This window comes from Zosterops lateralis (assembly GCF_965231275.1).
Source record: "Zosterops lateralis genome assembly, chromosome: 9".
Taxonomy (NCBI): Eukaryota; Metazoa; Chordata; class Aves; order Passeriformes; family Zosteropidae; genus Zosterops; species Zosterops lateralis.
The window spans coordinates 9,803,707-9,824,861 of record NC_139769.1 but is presented as its reverse complement, the minus strand read 5'-3'; the positions used below and the strand labels follow the sequence as shown (position 1 = coordinate 9,824,861).

At 40.7% G+C, this 21,155-nt stretch overlaps 1 protein-coding gene across 1 annotated transcript in view; it reads right to left on the bottom strand.

Annotated features, from left to right (window-relative positions):
- Positions 1 to 21,090, bottom strand: part of EIF2B3 (eukaryotic translation initiation factor 2B subunit gamma) — a 99,702-nt gene extending 78,612 nt beyond the window's left edge. The window contains exons 1-3 of the mRNA XM_083867324.1: positions 20,830 to 21,090; positions 17,207 to 17,346; positions 270 to 429 (exon numbers count right to left, since the gene is read on the bottom strand). Coding sequence (XP_083723450.1) covers positions 270 to 429; positions 17,207 to 17,346; positions 20,830 to 20,977 — 448 coding nt within the window. The 5' untranslated portion in view covers positions 20,978 to 21,090. The remainder of the gene's footprint in view (positions 1 to 269; positions 430 to 17,206; positions 17,347 to 20,829) is intronic.
- Between the last annotated feature and the right edge of the window lie 65 nt (positions 21,091 to 21,155).

Below are 21,155 nucleotides of genomic sequence, written 5' to 3'. Positions count from 1 at the left end.
AGGGTTTCATCCAAAACTCACTGAAGTCACCTGGAGATTTTCCCTTGACTCTTGTGAGCTTTGGATCACAGCCTGCAAGATTACACGAGTCTAATACTTAATTCTGAGCTGGAAAAAACCAAGTCACACCCTCACTAGGGAATCTGAGGAAAAATAGGGTATCTGTGCCTTTTTTATTTCTTTTGCTCTGGGATTGATAACTAAACATATCATACATACCAGTGGTTTCTCTACAATTTATTAATAAATATGTATTCCTATCTACATACCTGGCTTTTTTTTCCCTTTCTGTCCTGGTACCACTTCTGTTGGTTCATGAGTTTTCTTCATCAACATGGAGAGAGTAGCATCGTGTGTCCGAAAGAGGTCCACAACTTTATATAAATCAACATCTGTGATCAGATCGCAGCTCAACACCAAGACATCAGTCTGTCAAAGAAGGAAAAAAACCAGCAAATCCTTCAGAGATACAAGTTACCACATATGGAGTAGCATTTGAGGACCCCAAAACAAATACACACTTTGTTTTCTTTTTTCTTTTTCTAATTTACCACTGCCAAAAATAGCTCCTTGTTTTTACCAGTGTCTTTTCTTGAGTCCTGCTGTTACTGTTATTTGGTTAATGCTTATCCAGCTCTGGACCATAAAGAATATGTGGCCATCTAAACTGTCTTCATCTGCTCATAAGGACACAGAAGTCATGGCTTTCAAGACCAACAAGAAATTCTGCAGTATTTTCAACAGCTACTTTTAGTTATATAATGATGTAGAAAAGAAATCTTTCTAAAGAACTCTTTTTTAGCTGACTTTGCATCTGGCTACAAACCGCTGGAAAAGATATTTAAACTATGTTATTTTATTGGGGGACAAAAAAAAACAAAGACTATCTAGGATGTGATTTACTCAGTAATTGCACTGTGATGGTGGGCTCAATTTAGAAATACATTTCCTAAAATCAGCAATACTCCATATTACAAGAAAAAAAAAATAAAAAGGACATTAGGTCCTATTTAATAGGACGCTTGTACTTAATTTTGATCTCAAAGGATTCTGAAGTCCCTTATACAGTTTTTAAGAGAACTGCTGCAGAAATCACAGGAACATTGTCACATATTGAGCAAGGCACAGCAGCTTCATTAATGGTGCACACTATCAGTATAATCCAGCTAAAAATGCTTATTTAGAAAAAAATTTCTGTATTTCACATGGGTTGTGGAATATGCTGCCAAAAACCTATGAGTTCAGCAATTAACTTCATTTAAACTAATCCTAACATAGTATTTGTACAGCATGGCCTACAGAAAAGTAGCAAATTTCCACTTTTTGTTAATGCTCAACCTTTTAAAGGCCTCTCCAGAAGACAGTGTTTCTTTCCTGACAGTTACCATTTTCACTTTCTCTGCTACCATTTCCCATGCTAAGCCTCCCTGTAGTATGACATGGCTGCCTATTTTTGTCTTTTTAAAAGATAATATTTAATGAGAAGAGCATTAGACAATACTTAGAAAATCCTGAGTTAATCCATGGAGGATTGATCAGTAATTCTACTCCTACTTTTGAAAACTATCTTGGTTTAAAGCAAACTATTTCAGGATTGACCTCTCATTCCAGAAAGGTTTATTACAGAAAAGCTTGCTTTACAGACTTTATCTAACACTAGAAGATTCCACATTGTAGTTGAGATTAGCTGAGGTCTGGTATTTACATTATTTGACAAGTTCTTCTATAACTGCTGGGCAGCTTCATGTGTTTACCAATAAGGCATTGGAATTCCTCATGTCACAAAGTGTTGGAGCTGCTGATTTGGCATGCTGTGCAAAAGGTCAAGCTCTTCCATTTTCATGGGATTTCTCCCCATTTTACTGAGAAACACCTGGCTGCTTTACAGGAAGGAACAATCTTCAGGTTGAGAATTTTACACATTCAAAACTTGATTTGCATCACTCCTTCTAACATATTTTCATAATGTGTATTTTATATTACAGTTTTGCCCAAGAAAAGTATTTTAATTAGCACTTCTCTAAAAAAACCCAACATGCACACATTGGAAAAAAAACTCCAACAACCCAAACCACTAAAGCAAGTTGCCCAGCACTCTGGAGCAGCCCTGCTCCAACATTCCAGGGTGCACAAAGAAAATAAGAAAAAAATTCAGCTTGGTGTGGAATCAAATCTCCCGCTTCACAACTGTAAACTGTGAAGAAACCCATATTAAATATCCTGGAAAATCCTGCAAAATTTTCAGATATTCTGTTTTTACAAGAGCACGAATGAATTACAACGTTTACAGAAAAGGCCAAAAGGTATTCAAGACCCATATAAATAGACCTGTACTTTTCAAACTCACTTTATAGAAGGAAGAGATTGCCAGCTTCAAATCTAGATTCATTCACTCTGGTGGTGAAAATAAGAAATAATAAAATGAGAGAGACTGTCACCCCAACAGTCTTATGCTAAGGAACCACTATCTGGACTTGTAAAACAAACCTTGTAATTATTTCACATTTTACTAAATGCTTTAATCTGTCACTAACGCAAAAACCCAACAAGCGTTTCATAGTTCTGACCAGGCTCCTGGGTTTTTTCTTCTCACTATAGGACAAGCTTTTTGCAAAAACTGAATGCAAGACCCCTGAGGAGCATATGGGAACAGAACCACCAAATGTCTGGTTGCCATCTGTTCTACCCATTTACTCTCCCAATATGTAAATAAACGTCAGTGAGCGCAGGGACCAGTGAAACACACAGTTGCTCTGTAAAGCCCACATTTCTGCCTCTCCTCCTGATGAGCAGAGCAGTGGCCTCAGAAGCACGCTGAGAATACACCATGAAAGGCTCTTTTGGGACTTGACAGCCTCCCCTTTGAAACACCACCCCCCTCATAAATAAAGCCCTCACTGTCTAATGGATGCACTTTTTTTTTCCAGTGTACAACTCCTGAACGAATAAACTAATGGCTGAATGAAAAAATAAACTATCCTAGAACCTTAGCAGAAGTGTGTGTTTTTCTTTACGTTTTCGGGGTGGGTGTAGAAGAAAGAAAATAAATGGTAGGGTTTTTTACATATATACATGCCAAATAAATGCAGTGCACCTTTCCCAATGAGCCACTGATACAAAGAAGAGAAGTACTACTTACTACATGCACTCACGTGCTAACAAGGGGTATGTGAACATACTTGACTTCATGAATTATGCAAACACCTAAGTACACACACATCTCTTAATGAAATACATGTAACAATGATTACATCAACCCCAAACTATTATACAAACAGATGATAAGAATCAACATGAACTGATTAAAAAAACCCCAGCAAACACACACCTCAAGCAGAACGACTGCAAAGGAAGAAGATGCACACACGAACATTCTCAACACATATTACAACCACAGGCAGGGCAAGGCAAGGGTCTTAAATCAAGAAGGGCCATCTAATGGATGGAGCATGAAACAAATACTTGGAATATCTTGTATTTTCCTGCTCTGCCAAACTTGACACGTGCCATTTTGTCTCTACTGCTTTTACGACAAAGAGAAGCACTCATCACAGACCAGGGCTCTACCACAGAAATTGCTATACAGAGCAGGTGAAAAGGCCATCAAGCATAAGAGAACAGCAAATTATTTTGGGTTGAGGAACAGAGGAAAACACTATTTCTACTCACAGGAACAGCAGCCCCGCCCTGCTGGTAGCACAGCTCATGTTTTTGTGAGCATCACAAGAGCCACAGAAAAGACAAGGAGATTATAATGCTCCTTGGAAGCATTAACTTGGGCCTTAGGAATCTCTTTTAACCTCAGATTGCAATTCACTCACTCAAATGAAGAACTGAGACTAGGCTACTGACCAGTGGAGAAAAGTGGGATTCCACAGAGACCACCCCACTTACGATCCGAGTTTCAAGAAGATCCTTCTGCATCCCCACCGACTTCATAAATTATTGGAGCTCTGGGCTTTCAGTCCAACCATCCCTGAATACAGAGTATTCAGTTAAGTATGAAAACATGGCACTAAGGTCTCCAAATCTCCACTCTACCTTTCTAACACTGGCTAACAGCACTTTACCATCAAATGTTATGAACTGTGAAATGGTCAGATATGAAATAAGTTAAATACTTGATCCGGATAAATAAAACAGTGTAACATAAAACATGAAGAGATTTATACAAATAGAGAAAACAGTAAGGAAAAAACACTGAAAACCAATATGTCAACAATTATAATAAACCCAGCACAATATGGAAAATATACACAAAAACAAGACCAAAAAGCAGATTGTTTCAAGAACTCGGATCAAGACAGCCGATTTAAAAATAGAAAACATGTTTTCAATGGAACTAATTCATACCACAGATCAAAAGATGGATGCAATTATATGGTGTAATATACCAGCATAAATAAAAAAGCCTTGGACTTTCTCACACCCCGCATACAAAGGCAATGCTAAAAACCCTTTTATATTCAGCAATTCTTGCTGGAGCCCTTATGATCAAACAGGAGATGTCAAGGTTACCACAGATAGCTGGCAGCAAATTATGAATTTTTAGTGGTATTCACTATGCTTTTTCTATCAAGTATAGACAAGGGCAGGACCTCACAGCCTAAACTGCTGATGGCCTCAAAAACAGCAGACTAGAAAATGAGAAAACATGTGTTGCAAGGAAACTGTAATATGAACAAAATCAGCCTCAAGAGAAAGAGGAAAACAAATGTCAGATTGCATTATAAACAGAAAAGAAGCAAAACATCCACAAGCAGTAGAATCAGCTTCTAACAGAACTGAAAACAGACAAAACACTGAAGCTAAATGTTAAAAGTTTCCAATTGCAAAGTATTACAGCTGAGACTTTGACAGGAAAAGAAAGAAAATGAAGAGATTAGATATACTCAACCTAAGTTAATACATGCACAAACAGAGAACTTTGCATCACTTCCTGCGGTGTCACCAAACAACAGGGGAGAGAGAGGGGAACAAGTTATAATTATTGCTGGAATTAGGACTGAGTTTTATACACAATAGCCTGGAACTTCACCCACATGTTGCATTAACAGTGGGGTTTGTGTGTAATGCTTTTTATTATTCTAAAGAGTGGAAAGGGAAAAACAGTTTGGCTGTGGGCAAGCATTTTGATTGCTTCTTAGCATTCTCCAGGCAAAGTCAAAGATACCTCCCAGCAATTGCATTACTCACCACTCTTCAGATCAGAAACTTACATCCAAGGCTTTAGAGAATCCCTTTTTATCTCAGTCTCCCTTAAGAGACCTCCAATTTCCACACCTGTAACCTCTTTGAAGCTCTATAGCTGTTGCTGCAACTGGAGCAGGGAACCTCATTTATTTTTTTTTTGATGTCTGTAAGATCTTGTTAGCTACCAACTGAAATGACCGCCTTTGGCTGGGAATTCCCACTCTCCTTTTGTAATGTCCTTGATGGCAAGATTTAGAAGGAAGTCATGATTTAGTACTTTGCTAGCAGACATGAAGCATTTACCCATTCTGCTGTCATCTTGCAGCAGGAAGTTTGCTGTAGACCAGCACCTTTAAAACTATTCTGAGGATAGAGGACAGTGAAGGCACAGAATGCCCCTCAATCTGAAATCCAGAAGCAACCTCTCCTCATTAAAGGATGGAAAAAACATTTTTTAAGATGTGCGCAATGTGAAAAGAGCTTCTTAGAGGCTTCTTTTTTTCTTTTTTTTTTTTTTTAAAAAGAAAACAGAAAAGTCTAATGTGGGAGCCAAGGGAGTCTCTTCTAATTTCTTGGATGGCCTTGAATTCATCAGGTGAGGATAACTTAAGGCAATGTGAAGGCCTTCACATACGTAACCTGTCAGCATCACTGTTTATCTTCTCAAAGAAAGCTGCAAGAAAGATGCCAGAAGCTGGGGAGGAGACTTAACCTCAGTCCCATCATATGATATCCTATGTTTTGTATCAGATGGGATCATACAATGAAAACACCATTTTAGGTTATCTTTGCATCTCATGAGCTACCATCCAAAATCAATATTTTTTAATTTACATACATATAAGCTAGGAACAGGAAAGATAGTCAAGCCTAGAAGGCATCCTGTCTCCTCCCAGAAGGAAGTGTTGTTACCTATGCTCAAACTGACATGTGGGGTGGAAAAAGGTAATTTACAGTTCTCAGCAACCAAACCCAGAAGTTTAGAGATGAACAGAAGTTCATAAACTTATTAAGAATGTTTTCAAACCAGGACATTGATATTATGACACTTATTGAACTGTAAAACTTCTGGTCTGGAACACAGGCTTTGTAATCCACCTTTTCCTCTGGTTTCAACTAAATGATTTTTGCTCTACTTATACAGTACTCCAAAAGTAATTTTTCCAGCTTATTCCTCTACCCACATCACCCTTTTTCACCGGTTCTGTTTTCTATCACATGAAGCACAAACTGTTTACTGTCCTTTTAATAGCCTATCCCATCCATTTGTCATGCACTTAGCAAATCTACTTCTACATCACTTCAATACAGGATGACAGCCCTAGTATCTATTTGTATCTTCTAAAGGGTAGGGCTTCAGCCTCTGCTGTCTTCTTTTTTGTTGTTGTTGTTGTCTTGGTTTTTTGTTTTGTTTTGTTTTGTTTGTTTGTTTTTTGCATTTTTTGTTAGTAAAAACAATCTGCTACCATTACACTTCAGTACACTGACAACTGTCACGCTATCAGTATGCTGGAGCACTGGACTGACACAGTTGATCCTATCTTGGTAGGCTCTCTCACTTGTCTGAGATCAGGGTCATCTCCTGGGTTTATGTCCCAGTCCTGAGTATGCCACTGCTTTTCCCATCTAAAGGCATCCAGAAGTGTGCATCGTGCCTGCTAAGGCTCAGGGGAGCACCCCAGAGCCCAGACCCTGAATTTGCCAGTTCATGGAGGGTAAGCCTGGCAAGGTAAATTCTCTCCTGGCTCAATGCAGTGCACAGACAGATCCCTTCTCCACAGGCAGAACTCCAGAACAAATGGCACTCTCCTCATCACTCCTATTCCTGGAAGGCAGGTTTCCAGGACTACCTGGACAGCAGCACTACCAGACCTGCTGTGCAGCTGATCTTGGACTCTGCCTCACATGAACAGAAAGGAGAACGCAGCAGTTGGGCTCCAACTTCAGCAGCAGCAGCGCAGCAGGAATTGCTGCCAAAGCCCAGAGCTCAAGTCCAGGCTTAACACTTAATGTAAGCAGAGCCTTAGGCAGTCAGGTGCTGCAGTCATACACACAATAATAATAAAAAGTAGTCCTAATGGAGCTCAACCGGCTCAACTTATTGAAGGGAAAGAAGGCCTTTGCCCACAGCCAGCAATCAGCTCAACTGCAGATCTCTCAGCAGCACAACAAAAAGCAGGAATGACCGGATTCAGGAGCTAGGAACCAGTGATCAGCATAGGAATAAAATGCAAAGTGGTTTAAGACGGAGAATAAGTATAACCTGGAATAAAATATTGAAATACGTAATAGACAATTCATACACTCTAGTAGATGAAGAAAGTCTTGCTGTATTTTAGAAACACTTTCACTAAGTCATCCCTAAGTTCCGGGGCTAATGGCCCCAACTAGTGAGTGCAAACTCACATATGGACTAGAGGATCATAATGGTTCCATGCAATCTCAAACCTGACAGTAAATAAAAACCAAAACATACAAGCATGTGCCCTCAGGAATCATTCTGCCATCCTGCAGCTAGTATCAGTATGATCTTAAATTAAAAAAAACTCTTTCCAAGGTGAGAACAAGTCATTACACAACAAACACCCAGTTTCAACACTGCTTCAAAAGAAAACCCGAATTCTGATGTACTCTGCAAAGCAGAGGCTCTGTGGGACAGCTCAGTGGAACTACTGTGCACCAGCCTACACGGGAGTGGCAACCACCTGCCTGAAACCCCATCAGCCTTGTTAGAATGTTGTGGCTCTTCTCCTCTAAACACTTTTCATGCCATGGTAAATAAAACACTATTATAAACTGTAGATTCCTAAACTACCTTCCACACAGTATAATTTTCTCCTCTAGCACCTTTACAATTTTCCAATGATGTTTGGTCTGCAGCAACTGCTGTTGTAAGAAAAATGTTATGAAAACTTCAAGATTTCCAATGTTTTTTCCAGCACTATTAGTCTACATCCAGAATTTTCACCATCTTCCCAAAGAAGCTGACTGAATTAATACTACAGAAGAATATCTAAATTTGCTTCAAGAAAATCTGAACACACATTTGCTTTTCCATTTTCAGCACAGAACCGAGGAAAAATGAGATAACCTGTTTGGGTTTCCCAGTTAAAACAGCATGACAAAAATGCAAAATTAAATTCCAGGCATCCTAAAGTCCACTGATCTTCACCATGGCTTTCAGCAAATTAAACAGTGACAGAAAACCAGTGTTGAGAAGAGTGACAGCTTCTGGGATAGACTGTGCTGTTCACAGCACCACATTTCTATTATCAGTACCAAGCTGCAAAAACAGACACAGGGGAAAACCCCCTCCAGCACACCAAGTCCATGGGTTGATGTTTGACATCTCCCTCCTCCCACATTCCCCAAACACTGGAACTGGTACTTAAGCTCCAACACACAGTTAGATCAGTTGTGTCTGACCTGAACAATTCCATTTTCTCTATCAGGGGAAGAATATCACCTACAGTGATACCTTTTTTTGGACATTTTTCTGGAAGAACATTCCTTTCTTGCTGCCTGCAGCCTTTTTTACTTTGTTTCTTGCCTGTGGGATTTCTACTTGTGTATTTTCCCCATGTTTGGATCTTAACAACTCTTGCCTCATAGAATGTCTGGACTTTTCATGGCAATTGTGGGCATTACAGCTGTCGCAGTGTCATAGCTAAAGCACAGTAAGTTATTTACATAGGGCAGCTGTATATATTTTAAACTGGAAAAATGAAAGAGGATTAACCAAAATGAACACTACTATTTACTCCCCAAAAATGAAAACTGGGGAGTGACAAAAGTAGTGGCTGACAAAACCAGAAAAATATTTTTTACCAGAATGCTTTTAAATAAATTACTTCAGCGACATGCATGTGCAAAGAGCTTGCTGTGTCTGCAAGTAGAATAGCCTGAATTCATGTAATTCATCAGAAACCACAGAGGGCCTAAATGAAAACACACACTGTAATACAGGAAAAGCACTGACCATTAACTTCTACATGGGAACAAGAGGTATTGGTTAACATAATGAGCACAGGCCTGGAGTTCCCAGGAGCATGAAAAGGATAAGGACATGCAGTGGGAGATGCAACAATTGAAACTGACAGGCACCTCAGGTCTGTCAATGACTCTTCTTGCAAAACACCTAAGGTTTTGCCAGCCTGTATAATGAAAAACATCCTCTTCAGCTGACAATGGGCAGAATAGCAAATTCCCTAATAATCACTCTTGATCCAACCTTCACAGCTAACTGCCTTATTCAAACTTCTGGTGTTCTAGCCATTATCCATACCAAACCTAGGCAGCAAAATAATTTAATTAGCTAGATTCTTCTAAAGCTGAGTAACATGAAAAAAAACCAAAACAACAAACAAACAAACAAAAAACCCCAACAATTGCGGAATTGTCTCTTCCCTGCCAGAAAAAATAATTATCAGCTGAAAGTCCTGAACACATTCTTCAAGCACAGAGTCAGCCAGTGGTGTATTGTTCCCCACAGCCACACAGCCTGAGCACCTGCCCGTGTAGCTGCTTTCTATAGAGACAATCAGCTGTGCTTCGGGAATGGGACTGGGGCATGCAAGCTGTAAAAATTGTTGGCTAGTGCCTTCAGTGGTGGCAGCTTTCAGTAAGAGACAGAGGGAAAAAAAAGATGCTACATACCCTGTGAGCTCTCATCTGATACATCTGCTTTCCCTAACAACATTGTGAAAGACAGAATCAGAAAAACCACCAAGACAGCATTTTTATTTGCATTTTAAACACTTAAGTAAACCATGTTTGCTGTCAGCTGCACTGGAAGAAAATTATGAAATTCTTTTTACTACTTCAAAACAGATTAATAGAATATTTAGTTCAGTCTTGCTATTATATAGAAAGAGACCTTTTCTCTTCCAAATTAATTTAATTTTGGTTTTTTATTTCCACTGACAGTACAAAAAAAATGCATAACTCTATATTATGGGGACCTAAGTTTTTCTTTCCATGCTCACCAAACTCTGCTCAGTCGTACCAAAAGGATTCAGATTCCATCTTCCAGCCGTTCCAGCAAGCTTACTTACATCATGTGTTTGGAAAGGAGATTTTTCAGCAGAGGAAGCGGAGCGCCTCGCCAGGCTGGCCAAGACTCCACGGATCAGTGACCCTCAGCAGCACACAGACCACCACCGTGACATCACACTTTCCACAACACGGATCCCAAAGATGCACATACCAGGAGAATCTGGAGTTTCAATCTTTGTTTATTTGTTCAAAGAAAGTTGGTTTTTCTTCTTCTTTTTGGTAGCGTTTTAGGGTTTGTTTTGCTTTGCTTTTAAAGAGCTGTATTACTTTGTAATCTTACTTTTTGAAACTGAGAAAACCAGTGGACCACCTGAGAGGAAGCATTTCTCTCACAAGTACTCACCAGCGATAGCAGCAGAAGACAATCTGATTAATTTGCACCATATTATTCAGGGCTTCCATTAACACAACTAAGGGCCCATCGAGGGAGGAAAATATGAAATTGTTCCATTGCTGTTACTCTGCTGGAACGCCACATTTTAATCACTGTCTGGAGTATAGTTGAGTGACACAAGGGAGAGAAATGCTTAATAGAAGATGAAAATAATATAGACTCAGTGAAGACAAATGTTTGATCCAGGCACACCCAATGCACCCGAAACACAGATTCATGAGTTAACCAGGTTTTTCGACCTGCTGCCTGGAGAGCCCCAGCCTGGGAGGTGGTGCCAGACAGCAGCTGTGTGGGTCTGGTAAAATTTGGCACAGGAAACAAAATGGTCAAATATTAGAGATGTCTAAATTGCAGAGGAACTCATTTGTAAACTATAGCGACACCCCTTGCTATTTTTTTTCATCAACCGTAATCTATAATCCACAAAAAGGGCTTTAGCAGCTTGACGAATGGTACAAGAAGGTCACAGAAACACAGTTCTCAAAGGGGTTTCCTGAGTCAAGAGTTTTGCCTCCTGACATTCCAGCTATGGATTTACTTATTTTATTTAAAAGCAAACAAAAATACAATGAGAAAACAGTCATATTCTCGAAGGAAATTAGGAGATTCTTATCTTGTTTACTGCTGGAAAACTGTCTCACAATCCTATTCTGCTCTGATTAAAACATTTCTGTAATTTTCAGCCTATGTTTTCTCACAGCAAATTTAAACCCATCTATATTCCACTCTGAATATCTTATCTCCTTTTCTAGAGTTTGTCCCACATTTGATACATTTGAATAATTCCACACCTGCTCAGTATTCCTGGCAAACACCTTCTCATCGCCTTAAGAAATAGAATTAACTTCTCATCTCTACCATAAAAAATACTTTACCAATACATTCTAGTTTTGCATTAACCTTTCCTTCCTCCATCAGAGTGGCTGCATATCATCACACTATTTCAACTAGTACATTCTGAGACATTGCAATTTACTCTTGGCCTTCCAGCTCCTACCACAAATTTCTTGTTACTATTCCCCGAAATCACAAGTTCTGTGTTACCAGCCAAACTCTATGTGCTATAACTGTGCTATAACATGGCAGGTCATGGCACACATTTTGCATATGGGTCCTGTGAATCAGCCAAGGAGGTCTACTAAACTGCAAGAAAAGGCCTTTAAGAATGGCAGCAGAAGTCAAATAAATGAAGACCTGTATCTGCAAAAAATCACACTGGATGTACCAGAACACTTCACAATATGACTTGAAAAAAGCATGTCCACTAATACCGGCTACAGAGGAAAAGCCCCCTAAGTGAGCCAGGGGATTTCATTACATAAATTAACAAGGACCACCAAAAAAAGTTTGCTTTTAAATAGGCTACTTCCCATAATAACAACAACGAAAAAAGAAAACCCACTGAAAAACAAGCTGCCTACAAAACAAAACTACATCATCTGCTACCACAGCCTGTATCACATATCACCACTCAAAGAGTCAAGACTTTTACTGATATCCCTATTACTCAGATTCAACTCAACTGAATGTTCCAGCCAGTGCTGCTTACCAATGAAAAGCAGAAATAAGGAGTAGTAATAGATACTGAGGAGAAAGCAATTATATATGATTTTAAAGGAAAGCTGTATCTCTTACATAGAATCCCTTCCACATTGCTCCAAGAAAGTAGCAAGTGTAGGATGATAAATAAAAAAAAATAAAAAACAAAGTTGTGGAAGTTATTAAATTACACCTTAACACCTGCTGTGTCCACCTGCAAAATCAGCATTACTGTTTTACTAAAAATGCCAAACACTGATCACATTTAAAACCCCCTTAATATTGAAGCAGTATATATGAGGAAATTTGAGTACAAATGCAGAGCAAGATTAATGTTTTCTTATCATCTGTGGATGAGATATTTGTTGTTCATGCCCAGGGCTAGATTAAGCCTTCCTTACATTCAAATTATTTGCTATTTCAACCCTAATGAAAGTTGAGTTTTTAGAGGACCTGATTCTTAAGAAAGCAAATTATTTCTTCCCCCACTCAGATTCTGCAGGCAGCTAGAAAAGTATGCAAAAGCATCCCATGCCTGTAATGGGTGAAACAGCAACCAGTAATACCCTCACTGATTGATGAAAAATATTTAAAGAGAGTAGAATCAGAAAATGACAGGAAAAAAATCTGGACGGAAAATTAGATTTCATAACAGAAAATTTGTTTTATTTTTTTGTACAAAAAGAATTTTTTATACCTTTGCTAAGAAAGTTTTTTTCAAACACTTCCTGACAGGTCAAGAATATTCTTTAATGCAAACAAGAGATTAAGACAAAAGCAGATTGGCTCCATCAAAGCAGGAGACTAAAACACCACTACTTGACACAGTTTTTCAAACACTGATAGTCATGAAGTAAAACAGCCTCTTTTTGTGTCCTATAAGTCTTGCTGGACTCACCTCACTTTCATGCTGCAGGGAAGGCAATAACTCAAAAGGTACTGAGGTTTTTACTAAGTAAAACACTACAGAATTACTCTAGTATAACTGCATATGTGAACAATTGAAAGAAAATTAAAGTCAGAATGAATAATAAATAAACAAACAAACAAACAACCCAGTGTTCCTGTAATGATTTTACTCAGCTCCAGAAGCAGATTGCCATCTTCCAGAGTAGATTAAATTTTTCTACGTACTATGCCTTTGCCAAAGCCCCATCTGAAGCACAGGAACTTTCTCCACTTTTCAAGACCAGGAAGGTCAATCCAAACCAAAGGCATGAAGACTGGCTTATTGCTCTGCCAAGGCCAGAATGTGAGCTAACAGAGACCACTAAAAACCTCTGTGATGGTAAAGCTGCAGTTCAACAACAGCACTGTCATACCATCGACTGTGTCTGTACAGCCATTGTTCTACCACTTCTAATCCTACATATAAACAAGAAAATAATTAAATCTTTGGAGCTCTACTTTCATTTTCATATTTTGAAAAAGCCATTCATTAGAAGTCCTTCAAAGGATGAGTAGAAAATTAGGAACTTAAAAAGCCAAAAGAATAAAACTGACAATGATATTAAAATGCTATCAAAACCCTAAGACTGGATATTAAAATGATACCCATGAAAGCTGTCATCAGACACACTGACTGTAGCAGGATCCTGAAACAAACTGCATTCCAGGGAAATGCTGGGATGGTCCATAGGATGGCAATTAAGGGGTCTGATCAACAGTTGTCACAATGTTCTTTTACAAACTCTTTTCATATCCCTGTATAAAACTAAACATTTAAGAAATAAATAGGTCCTACACCCACATTTTTGTTTTAAACAACATAATTTTAAGTGCTGCACTTAGTGTAAAACATTGGTGTCATTTTTTTGTTTGGCAATATAAGCACAGGCAAAAAAATCCCTTAGTTTCTACTTCATTTGCTGCAAAATTATTTTCCAGTTACTTATATTCAGACTGACACATTCCAGATCAGGACCTTTTTAAAATCATAGTCTAGCACACACTGAATATATCACAACACTGGAGATTCAGAAACTGAACTTTCACTTAAAACAGCTTCAACTTGTATTCAATGTCTTGTCCTGCTGCTTTCTGAAGGTGGGGAAAGAGAGTATGCAATATTACACAGAATATGTACTATCATAAGGTTATCTTATGCATGAAACTGTAAGATATTTGAGACAGAAGTCCACTTTCCAGTACTGGTACAAATCTCTTTAATGATCCCAGGTAAATCACCTCATTAAGCCTCAGCTTTCAGTTCTAAAGTTGTGAGAACAAACTGATTAATGGTGTTTGCTATTCAGACTCCAGAACTGAATGTTTAATAAGCCCAAGCAAAACAACACATTACACAAGTCAGTCAGAGAATTACTGGTAAAGAAGAGGTCAGACTGACACCCAAACCCGGGAATCCACAAAATGAAACTTACAGGACCAAGTTTTTTGGTGTTCACTACTTTTCAAGCAGATGCCTTTAGGAATCAAGTTTAGCACAATATTTTTATTGTATGAAGGATCCAAGAAAAGGATACATTCAGACTTGTAATGAACATAAAAACCCTAATGAAGCTGCTACCTTGTCAATCAAGTGTAGGCTGAGACAGCCAAAAATAACAGGAAAGCTTCCAATAGAGCAAAGAACCTGCATCAGTATATCAACTTCTGAAGCAAAGTTGTCAAAAACATTATTGTGGGTGCACAGTGGGCAAACAGCAAACAAAAACTTCAATAGGTTTCCTTTGCTTTCATGAACTTCTGAACAACCTGCAAAAAGTAAGACTGGCAGAGTCAGATGCTTGTTACTGTGAATGAAAAGTCAGTCTTACCTGCAGCCAAAAACACCAGCAGCACAAAAGGAGAAAACAATGGAAACTACGTTTCCTTAGCCCTTACAGGTTTTGCATGTATTTGCTCTCGTGCTACTACTGAATGCAATTCTGTAAGTCTAATCTTGACATCTAATCTTTAAAGTATCAAGCTTCATTACTGAAGGTGTAACACAACAAAAAGGCCCAAAATGCAGGCACAGCAAGCAGCAGTGAGACTCCTTCAGTCAAAGCTAGACAAGGCAGCAAGTCATGAAATGTTATGCTTTAGAGTGCTTTATGCACATCTCAGAATTTGTGATCAGCAGTTCTGCTACCCTTAGACATATTTCTTACTGTGCATTTATAATCTTGGCTTTACTCCCTGTCACTTGCACTGCACACAAGCAAGTTGTCTATACTGCGCCATGTTACCTCGCTTTCACTGAGCATACTTGCTCTTCTGTCTGTGGGCAATTAACTCAATTTGTGACAACTAAGTTTCAGCAACCAGTTTAAACTTCTCATCAGGCTTTTGGCATGGGCTGCAAAAAGCCTGCCAGCAAACCATGGCCACAAGAAGCAGTTGTTTTCACCAGGGAAACTCATTCTTCAACGAGATCACTCTCCCGCTGCACTGCAAACACAGCCAACATACAGCAGCTTTTCAGCTACCTCTACTGTGGAGTTCTCTCACCTATATCACACAGGAGAGGGCATACCCTGTAAGAGGTGCACCAGCGGTATGCATTTACTAGAGGAATGACTCCAAAATACACAGTGCAGCAATCTGCTCAAGAACTTAGTATAGGCTTCTTTCAAATAAGAGACCACTTTGTCCTCTGTGCCCAGACAAGCAGACGTGGAATAAAAAGGGCAGAAGCAGCTGCTGCCATTCATATGCAGCATCTGACTTACGAAAACTTGTGTGTGGTTTTTAGGACTACCTCACATCTTCTCTAAGCCTTTTTTTCTGGAAATTAAACAGAAGATCAACACTGCCGCCTGTGAAGACACTATTTTCTAACTCACAGACGCTCTGCTTGTTGTCTCCCAGGGCCCCTATGCAGACCTGCCTGGATTACCAAAAAGCGGGACAGCCCAACATACGGACTCATCACTGATCAGACAATAAAACTGCAAGGTCAGGATCACAATTTGCAGATACTTCCTCGTTGCATGCATGTATTTAATGAATACTGCCAAATTGTATTATGACAAAATGTGATTTTCCACATGACAGAAACACTCAATTCAGTTAAACTGATTTCGTTAATTTTGATTTTCTTTGTTATGTATTCTCCTCACCCTCTAAATAGTCTATTCTGCATCAATTCCTTTGCCAGATCTGTCTCCTTGTGCCACCTACACATCCCTATCTGCCTTGAAGTTTCACCTTGTCTCAACTGAAGTCTTCCTCTTGGGAGTATATAGCCTGTAACACTGCACTTCATTAGCTTCAAAAACAGCTTCAAAAAGAAACCTCAGGACTTAAGCACTCATTGATGTTCTGTTGCAACATTTATTTAAACAGGCAATTTGGCTAAGATGGCCTAAACAGACAGGGAACAAATCCTATGATTAAGTCTATGACAACAACAAAAACAAAATTCCATCCCAGATCACAGTAAGAGCTCCGAGCAGCATTTCTGCCTTACATGGGAGTGTTTTAATTATGCAGCTGGAAATTAAAATTCTATAAACTTGGTTTTATTCGAACAGCAGCCCTTTATCACATCTGGGCACTGTTTATTGAAAAGCTTACTGTAAGACCAAGTGAGCAAAAGCGGAGAAAAAGCAGAAAACTGAAGCCCAGCACAAGCCACTGACCCAACAGCACAGGCACGCCTGTGTCAGGGCCAACAGTGAACACAAACTTTCTGAGCACCACTGCATTGCCTAAGAAAGCAAAGAACATTTGTGCAGAGCTACTTCCCCAAGCACCAGGTGGACAACAACTATCACATACTGTATCAAAAAAACGCAGAAACAAATACAACCTTTTAATTACCTTGAGAGAAAGCTAACACAGACCAAGAAGCAGCCAGAGCCCAGCCTGAACAGGCTCCAGCCTTCCCAGTTCTCAATTCCAGTCATTCAAAGTCTCTGTGTGAGTTCTCCCGTGAGGTGACACAAAATTCAGCACTTTTGAAGATCAGGAAATTCAGTTATGCACAGTATCATTGCACAGGGCACTCCTCACAACACAACAACAACAAAAAATTATAAACAAATAACTTCCAGTCAGTTCAATAAAAGACAGTAATACCTTAATTTTCTGGTGAATATGCCTCAGTGAATCTGCTGTACCCATGTCCATGTTGTCACTGATGCACACAAAATCGAGCTTCATTTTTGTGTCCAGGTTTAGCATCTTTTGGATTTCCTTCCTTGTAATCACAATGACCTCTAGGACAAGGGAGAATGAGATGAGATGAGATGAAGCAGAAAAAAAATCCAAATAATATTCATCACAAATAAGATACACCCACTTTTTTATTTAGAAAGGCTGATGAAACTGTCAAAAGGCTTGAGTAACATAACTGGGCTCTCCACCCAGCCAAGCTCTTTTGGCAACAGTAACTTCTCAAGGAAAGAATTAAACTGCTAATGAACATGAAAACAATCTCCCCTGCTTTGCTGGGTGGAGGTTGTTACTGGAAGGGACACATGCATGTGTGGCATGAGTTAGCAAGATAGAACAGACACTTCTATCACTAGCCAGCAATCTCAAACTGTATGTCCTCAAACAGACCAACGAGAGCCCGTGTTCATGTCACCAACACTTCAGAGCTTTGCCTTTTGCTGCCCCGATCCTGTGTAATCCTCTGTGGACAACACCACCAACCACACCATTACAATACAATGGTTAAACTATTTCTCAGCATCAGCTTGGCAAGAAAGTGGAGTAATATATGAGCAACAAACTCATTCCATCTACAAAAGAAAAAGGATAAATGCATATTTGAAGGAAATCAACACTGGCATGAAAGCATACTTTCCAAGATGAAGAATGTGAGAACAGAAGATCTGCAAAGAAAAGACTGAGGGAACAAAATGACAAGAAACCTTTTTCCCCAGTCTCAAGAATGGGAAGGAAAAGCAACAATCAAATTTTCCAGTTAAAATATCCCCTCAAAATACCCCAACACTATAACATTGTATTCCACATGGAATTTTAACAGAGAAGTATGGAGAATAATAAATAATAATAGTAATAGTACAAGCAAGATGAAAACACATCAAGAATAAATCTGCATCAATCAAAGCTTAACTCATCTTGAACCTATTAAAAGAGGAAGGAACTGTAAACATGGGAATTGTGTGGCATTTTGGTGCCAGAGACATGGCTGCTCTTCCACTCCCATACTGGATGCCAACACAGATTTAAAAGAGGCTGAAGAACCCAGGGAAAGGGACTGAAAGCACACCTTGAGTTAAGCAAAGAATTAACTGATGAAGATGGAATTGGTGTCAGGTTCAAGTTGTAAGCTCACACAGCTGAGCACAAACCTGGTGAGCTGGGCAAAGGTCTCCTAAATATTAGGAGCGATGAAGCACTTGCAATTAGGGCAAAAGAGACACAGTGAGTCAGCCCATGGAACACTTACTTACTTACATAAACAAGTATGAGGAACTAAAGGCTTATGTAGTACTTAATAAAAATCATCCAGGGAGTGAATTCATGCCACTGGATCATTTAATGCAGGAATGTACAGCTTGGTCACAGGTGTGAAACAAGGAAGGAGGAAGGTGCCAGTTTGCTTACTGAAGCTGAAGACACTTACTGAATACAACCCTGCATGTCCACATTTTCACTGGAGATAGGTAAGGTGAAGAGCTGTGTGTGAGAAAGGTCTGACTGCAGCAGTATCACAGTCACAGCACAGTTCAGGTCGGAAGGGACCACAGTGGGTCATCTGATCCACCCTCCCTGCTCCAGCAGGGCCATCTCAAATCCCATTGCACAGGGTTGTGTCCAGATGGTTCTGGGATATCCCCAGTGAGGGAGGTCCCACGCCCTCTCTGGACAGCCTGTCCCAGTGCTCGGTCACCTGCACATTAAACAAGTTTTTTTCTCATTTTCAGGTGAAACTTCTGGGGAATCAGTTTCTGCTTGTTTCCTCTTGTACCATCGCCTGGCATCACTGATCAGAGCCCAGTCCATCCTCCTGACATGTCCCTTCAGAGACTGAGAGACATTGATGAGTTCCCTCTCAGTTGTCTCTTCTTGAGGCTGAACAGGCTCATCTCCCTCAGCATTTCCTCATAAGAGAGATGCTCCAGTCCCTTCATCATCTTTGTTGCCCTCCACTGGTCTCAGTCCAGGAGCTCCACATTTTCTGTCCTGAGGAGCCCAGAACTGGACACAGCACTCCAGATGCAGCCTCACTAGGGCTGAGTAGAGGGGCAGCTACCAGTGGTCAAGAGCATCAAGTGGAAATGGTTATTTCTGAATAAAGAGCCACACAAAGCACAACACTGATTATACAGAAGATTTTAGCTATCTAAATTTCCATTGCAAGATAAAAATATTGGGGAGGAAAAAAAAAGGGACAAGAGAACAGGCAAAGAAGGCAGACATTCAGAATGCAGATTTTGACAAACAACAACAACAACAACAAAAAAATCCAAAGAACAGAAGTTCTTTAGGATTTTCTAATGAAACAGAATAAAGGCAAAGTCTGCTCTTAGTTTTGTTCCCTCACACTGAAATAATAAGAGGTTAACATGGATAATCATGAGCTGATCTTTACATCTCCACAGAAAAAAGAAGCAGTCAGGAAAAAAACCACAAACTCAGGATGAAGTACAGAATAATCACAAAGACAAAACAGCGAAACAGAAATGCAAAAGAAAAACACAAACATAAAAACCCCAGACACTTGAAAGGTGTCAGGAAGAAGCTTTCTAAGAAGCTGGGGGGATGCCACAGGAAGATGTGGTCCAGCACCCAGAAGGTGAACAAAAGCCTAAACTCAGAAGAGACTGAAGAACCTCACCAGGTACTAAACAGCACCTTAGTCCCACTGTGGAGCAAAGCAACACGAGTCTGCCATTCCCCTGCCCTGTTGTGGCCAGACCCCAGTGCTGGCTCTGTGCTGCCACACGGACTGAACACCCCAGACAGAGCCAATAACCCTGAACTTGGGGCCAGGCTGAAACAACAAACCACGAGCCATCCCCGGGGGGCTGACACTCCTCACGCTGCTGCCATTAACGACTCTGAGAAGGAAACATGAGAGACTCATGGTCAGCAACTCAGGAAAAGACATCAAAGCTGGGAAAAGCCTCGAATCAGGGAATCACTAATCTTGGAAAAGACCTTTAAGATCATCAAGTCCAACCAACCAGCACCACCACCATGTTCACCACTAAACCTCATCCTCAAGTGTCACATACTCATGGTTTTTGAAAACTTCCAGGGATGGTGACTCCACCACTTCTCTGGGCAATCTGTTCCAACGCTTTAAAACCCCTTCAGTAAAAATAACTTTCCATAATATCCAATCTAAACCTCCCTTGGTGGAACTTGAGACCATTTCCTCTCGTCCTGTCCCTCGTTTCCTGGGAGAAAAGACCGACACACAGCTCTCTACAAGCTCCTTTCAGACACGCGCGGCCCTTGGCGAGAGGAGGGGTAGAAGGTGCAGGCACAGAGAGCGCAGCCAAGAGGGCAGGAAGGGATGTGACACGGGCCAACAGTGCAGCTCCAGCGCAGAGGAGAGATGTGCTACAGCACCTGCCCCGTCCAACAGGGCACCGACGACACGGCATGAGAGCGGCGGGAGAAGGGACGGGAGCGGCGGCGGCGACCGGGGACAGCCCGCAGTGACCAGGGGCAGCCCGCAGTGACCGGGATCAGCACGCCCGGACCCCGCCGTGCCTCACCTTCGAAGCCGGCGCGCTCCAGGAGGTTCAGCGGGTACCAGAGCAGGGGCCGGTTCCCCACCGGGAGCAGCGGCTTCGGGATGCTGGAGGTCAGGTCCGTCATGCGGGAGCCGCCTCCGGCCGCCATCACCACGGCCTGGAACTCCATCGTGTGGCGGAGTGACACAGAGACAGGGCAGGGCCTCCCCGGGACAGGTGAGACAAGGCCGGTTCACTCCTCCGGTCCCCGCGACCGCTCCCGGCACTGACAGCGCAGCAATGGCGGCGCGGCCGCGCTGCGCCTGCGCGCGGACAGCCGAGAGCGTCGATCGCGAGCGAGCACCGAT